This window comes from Ailuropoda melanoleuca, chromosome 16 (genome assembly GCF_002007445.2).
Source record: "Ailuropoda melanoleuca isolate Jingjing chromosome 16, ASM200744v2, whole genome shotgun sequence".
NCBI lineage: Eukaryota > Metazoa > Chordata > Mammalia > Carnivora > Ursidae > Ailuropoda > Ailuropoda melanoleuca.
Genome location: NC_048233.1, coordinates 81,332,336 through 81,338,254, shown reverse-complemented (window position 1 = coordinate 81,338,254; position 5,919 = coordinate 81,332,336). Strand labels below are relative to the sequence as shown.

General features: G+C 61.7%; 1 protein-coding gene across 5 annotated transcripts in view; it reads right to left on the bottom strand.

The window, feature by feature from the left end:
• Positions 1-5,010, bottom strand: part of MYRF (myelin regulatory factor) — a 34,466-nt gene extending 29,456 nt beyond the window's left edge. For all 5 annotated transcript variants that reach the window (XM_034645359.1, XM_011233604.3, XM_034645361.1 and 2 more), the window contains exon 1: positions 4,836-5,010. In XM_034645359.1, coding sequence (XP_034501250.1) covers positions 4,836-4,881 — 46 coding nt within the window. In that variant the 5' untranslated portion in view covers positions 4,882-5,010. The remainder of the gene's footprint in view (positions 1-4,835) is intronic.
• Between the last annotated feature and the right edge of the window lie 909 nt (positions 5,011-5,919).

Sequence of the window (5,919 nt, the reverse complement as noted above, 5' to 3'; positions counted from 1 at the left end):
GCAGAAACCCTGAGAAGTAGATACTAGCTACAACTGTATTCGCACTTCAAGGATGAGAAAGTGGAGGCACAAAGAAGCGCAGAGATCCGCCCAGGAGAGGGGCTGTGGTCAGGCAGCAGGGCTCGCACTCCGGCGAGTGCACAGGCCCTGACACATCCCACACCTGCCCCCAACCCAGGGGAGTGACGCACACCCAGTGGCAGCAGGGGCTGAAGACTTTCGCGGAGGAGAGGAGCCCCCCCATACACACACAGCCAGGCTGTGAGGGAAACTGAGGCCCAAAAGAGGGGACTATGAGGAGGAAGAAGCCGGGAAGGAAGGGCAGGCAGCCTGGGTAGGGCAGGGCCACCCCCGGTTAATGATCCAGTTAATGATTTCTGCTCCCCGTTCTTATCAGAGGGCAAAGTCCAAGGGTAGCAGCCAATCAGCAGCCCTGCTGGGCTCTTACCCAGCAGCCTCAGCTGGAAGGGCCCCCCCCAGGCCTGTAAGCCCTTGAGAATCAGAGAGTGGGGGCCAGGTCCCCAGGAGGAGGCCATTCTGCCCAGAGGGACCTACCTGTCTTTCCCCCAAATACCCTGCTTGGCCCTGCCCAAGACCCCAGGGGGCACTCTGTCAAGGCCCCAGGGGGCACTCTGTCAAGGCCCCCCACACTCAGGAGAGGCGCTGAGGCAAGCAGGTTGGAGACAGCCTGCTCCTCCCCCCATCCCCCCACCCCCGCACTGACCCCAGGCCCTCCCAGAGAGTTGGCTTCCTCGGGTGCACCCCCCACCCCGCCTTTGTTCCCATAGCCATTGTTGCCTTCAATGACCCTGAGAACGTTTCCTGCCCCCCTCAGCCCCATGCCGCCCTGTGCCCTATGCTGGGTGTTGGGGACATGGGGATGAGTCAGACCCCCCACTACTATTTCCCCTCCAGCTGGACTCAGGACCCAGGGAGGAAGAGCTGGGACAGGACCCCTCCAGAAGGCACCCCATCTCATCTTCTCCACAGTCAGGGGTCCAGCTGCCTCCCTCATCCTCCTACTCCTTGGTGCACCACAGACAGACAGACAGGCTGCCATGGGGCACGGTGCCATGGAATCACACGCCCCAACTCAGCCCCAGACTCCTGTCCAGGGTGGGCGTCCCCTCCCAAGAATCGTCAGGGGGCCTCCCCCTGCAGCCTCCTCCTGCTCTCCTGGCTCCCCCAGGCCACTCTTCCTCCCCCAAGGCCCTGGTGGCAGAGGACAGAGCTGGGGGCTTGGTGGCAGCTCTGGCTAACGCTTGCTAACTCCCTTCTCTCGGAGTCGTGGCCCCTGGGAAAAGGGGCCAGTGCCGGCCCCTCCCTCAAGTGGCTTTCAAATCAGGATCCCAGTGCTCTGGGGGCTGTGGGGAGCCCTGCCGCCCCACTCCCTGTGTATCAGGAGGCCATGAGTTTGCCTTTCTTTGGTGGCTACAAAAAATCTCATTGGAAGCCCCTGATCTGGTCCAATCCACCCGCCTACCCCAGGAGGGGAAATGAGGCCCAAGCCACCCACCAGGTCTGGAAAGAGTGAACGCCCTGGTGGGGCTCCAGAGGCCAAGCGGAGATCCCCCCACCTCTCAGTGACCTTTTCAGCACCCGCTGGAAGCCCAGGTCTCCTAGATCTCTAAGGCTTCCCCCACAACAGCTGCTTTCTTGGGGGAAGAGGGGTGCACTGGAACCAGGGGTCAGTACCCACCACCTTCCATGCTCTAAAACGGCCCTTGTTCCCAGGGCTGGGAGACAAGGCTCTCAAATCTGAAGGCACCATCAAGACCTTCTCTGCCACCCCCTCCTGTCTCGCAAGTAAGGAAAAGGGGTTCAGAGAGGGTGACAGCTCAGCACAGGGTCACAAAGTTCTCAGCGGCAGGACCCAAGCCTGCACCGGAACCTCTAAGGTTCTGTTGTGCTCCTCTGATGCCATCTTGCCCCGTCCCTGACTGGGCTCCGGGAATCCAAGGCCCCAGCCAATCAAGATGCTGAGGAGTGTAGCTGCCACCACGACCCTGTTACCTGCTGGGAGCCAGTGCATCCTGCCTGGAGGGTCCCCTCTCTGCAGGCCCTGTGCCCGCCGATCCGGGCGGCCACAGCCTCCTTCTAGGGGATTAGCAGGGCTGTCACGGGGGCCCGGCTGTACCAGCCTCGAGGGGGCCGCCCTGTCCCAGCCTCCCACCCAAGGCCCAAAGCTCCTTAGCCCCCAGCCCACCACCCCGGGGTGGGGCCCAGGCTGGCCCACTGCACAAGCAGGACCCAGGACATAGGCCTGGTGTTCCTAGAGAGTGGGCCATGGCAGACGAAGGGTCCTGACTGCCCCTGCCCTTTAGCAAAGCCTTTTTCCATCTCCAGCCCAGAGCTGAAGGCATAGACCCTGCCCCTGTCCCCCCTGTCCACGGGGAGTGACCAAGGCCAAGTGAGGACCAGAATGAGAACTCAGGTTCCAGCCCCAAGTGCCAAGAGTTCAGGAACAACATAGCCACTTCCACAACACTCACTTGCTTTCACACTTACACTCATGAGCACACTGAGGCCCCCCCACACCACTGCACACCTGCTCCCCGCCAGGCTCTCCCCTCCCAAGTGGCCCCACAGACTCCTAGCCCTCAGCGCCGGCCCACTTTCCCGCTCATCTCAGGCTCTGGGAACACTTCTCCAGCCCCTGGCTCCCTCCACCCGCCTCAGCGGGCAGCCCCACACCCCCCCCCTGCTCCCCACAGACATTCTTGAGTCTCCTCTTATCTCTCTGGAGGGAGCAGCACAGCCTCCCCGCCAGGCCAGCCGCATGGCTGAGCTGTGGCGTCAGCCCCCACCCCCCACCCACGGCCAGGAGGGAAAGTTTGGCTCAGGAGATGGGGAGCATGGGCCAGCCAGGCCCACCGCTCTGCCTGAGGTGAAGGGTCCTGGGGGAGGACGCAGGGGGACATCTGCAGGAAGCAAGGGGGGCCTGGCTCATGGGTCGTCCTGGGTATCTAGCGGGCTCAGGGCAGCCCCAAAATAGTACTCTTTCCCTCCTTCCCAGGGGCCCCCAGCCCCCATAAGGCCCCTGGAGGGTTCATAAAGGATGAACAGTGTCGAGGGAGAATCAGAGCCCCTGGGACTGATGGGGAGACTGCCTAGGACCCTCACATGGCCCAACTACCTAGGGATCAACCATTTAATTTAGTCCAAGCCTGATTTCTTGGGGTCTGGATCTGCTGGGTTGTCCAGAATCCCAAAGTGAGGAGGCCTGAGGCTAGGAGATGCCCTTACCTATTCAGCAAGCAGGAGCAGACAAAGGCGGCCACCCCCCAAGTCACAGAAAGGGAGACACTGAGGCAAAGGAAGGCCTTCCTCTCTCCCTCCTGGACTCCAAAGGTATCTGGGTCTTAGGCTTGAAACTGGGGCCGTGATCCACCGGCCCGAGCCCAACAGCCCCAGCAGAGGGGTGCCCCATGGATCACCCCGTCCCCAGGGGCAGGTTCACACTGAGGAGTAGGCTATGGGCTTAGGGCCTAGGAAGAGAGGGTGGGGACAGAAGCTTGGCTAACCAAGCTGGTGGAGAGAAGCACAAGAGGGGCCAGAGGGGCCGGCGAGATGTTCTAGTGAGGCTCTGAGAAGCAGAGTGGGCTGGGAGATGTCAGCCTGCACCTCTGCCTCCCCTTCCCACACTCCGTCCCATTCCTCCAGAATCCAGCACCCTGGAGGAGGGGGAAAGACCTGGAGGAGGGGCAGGGCTACCCAGGAAAAGGGGAGGGGAGTCTGCGTAGATGTAGGAGCGGACCTCCAAGACCACAGTGTGTGTGTTGGGGGGTGGGGAGCAGGAGTAGAAGAAAACACTGTAGATTGTGTGTCGATGTCTAGATCCCAACCCTGGGGAGGGTCCTGTCAGGGTTGAGGTGAGGGGGTGAGGTCACTCCTGGTGTAGGGGGCAACAGCCAGAGGGGACATAGCTCCAGGCACAGGTGTGGGTGGAATAGCCCTGAGGAGACTCAGAGGGCTAGCAGGATGCAGGTCACCACTTTGGGAGGGTCTCAGAGTACGGAGCTGGCTGGCAGCAGGGATGCTGACTTCAAGAAGGTTCTAGCCCAGGGAAAGCATTTCAGGGTGGGGGGGAATCCAGCCCATGGAGGAATGCTGGGGAGGGGTTCCAAGGCCTGAGTAAGGGAGAGGTAGCTGCTTCAAGGGGAATTTCAGCCTTGGGGGAGGGAGCAGCCTTGCAGGAGGTGGGTGACAGTCTTGAAGGGGGTCCTAGTCTCAGGCAAGCACAGTGGGGAGGTCTCAGGCAAGCACAGCAACTAGGAGTCAGGCTGGGGATAGGGTGAATACCTGAAAAGGTCTGCCTGAGTCTTTAGGCAAGGGGCCCGACCTCTGGAAGGCATGCTGGGGGGGGCTGGGGAGCCAGACTAAGAGGCATGGAAGACTGTAGAAGGCATGCTGGGGTCCCGGCCTCAAAGGGGGTCCGGGAGTCTGGGTCTGTATGAGGTCCCAGGGAAGCAGAGCAGAGGGTCCCCAAACTCCCAAAGTGCACTAGGAGTGGGAGGCGTCAGGTTTTAAGGGGGACTGCAGGTCCTGGAAGGCATGACGAAGAAGCAGGCATGGAAGGGGAGCCAGCTCCAAGGAAGCTGTGTGGTGGGGGGAAGGGGAGGGGGTGCCCAACTTTAGCAGAGGGGGGCAGTAACCTCCAGGAGACTCCCAGCCCTGGGAGCCAGCCGGGAGGGCCAGAGGAAGCTTTCTGGGGAGCCCCAGCGTGGTCGAGGCACAGTTAGGGGTCCCAGTCCCCAGGGAGATCGGCTGGGGGTCCCCAGCACGGGGGGGGGTCGCCGCCGCCCTCCGCCCCCGGCCGGCCCGCGGTCCCTCACCTTCGAAGAAGCGCTGCAGCGCCTCGGTCTCGTCCACCACCTCCATATCCGGCCTGCCTGGCGCGCGCTCCGCCGCGGCCCCGCTACAGCCCGGCCCGGGGGCGCGGCATCGCTAGCGCGGCCCGCGCCACAGTCCCGGCTCGGCTCCGGCTGCGGTCCCGCCCCAGGGTCCGCGGCCACGCCCGGCCCCGCGGTCCTCGCCCTCCCGTTGGGCAGGGGAGGGTAAGCAGGCTTCTGAATCAGCCTCTCGGGCCAAACCTCAGAAGACACCCCCCATTTCCTCCCTCGGCCCCCCGACCTCAGCAAGAATAGCAGCCCACATCTGGTGAACGGACTGGCACTGAGGACTTGACAGTGTCACGTCATCTAACCCTGGCAGGTAGCCCACCGAAGACGTACTACTACTACTACGTGCATTTTGCTCTGGAGCAGACGGCTCGGGCTCCGCGGTGAGCAGTCCTGTCTGACGGAGGGCTGTCCGGTAACTTTCCCTGATGACGGGAATGTTCTCTGGGCGACTGGGTGATCCAGGAGGGCAGCCACTAGCCACACGTGGCTATCGAGCACTTGAAATGGGGCTGGTGAGGCTGAGGAACTGACTTTTCAATTTTATTTCATTTTCAGTAGTGCAAGTGTATACAGCCACGTGCGGCTACGATATTGGACAGCACAGGTCGAAGGCTTTCAAGGTAATCGGGGTCAAAGCCAGCCTTCAGAGCCAGATCCTGGCGGACCCGGAAAAGCAGCCTCTCGGTCACGGTCTCCCTGTGTGGTAGTGTGAGGCCCACGGGTTCTACTTCCTATCCTAGTGTGTCCGGAATAAACCCACCATCCCCGTCCCTCTGTCTCCCTCCACCTGGGGAGCGCCTCCTCGTCTCTGTTTCTCCAACTGCACTGCCTCTGTCCTCAGTGGGGGCCTCTAGAACCTCCCAAATCACTCTTTTCTTTTCTTTTTCAAGATTTTATTTGTTTGAGAGAGAGGGGTAGATGGAGAGGGAGAAGCAGACTCCCCACTGAGCAGTTAGCCCGACATGGGGCTCAAACCCAGGACTCTGAGATCATGACCTGAGCCGAAGGCAGATGC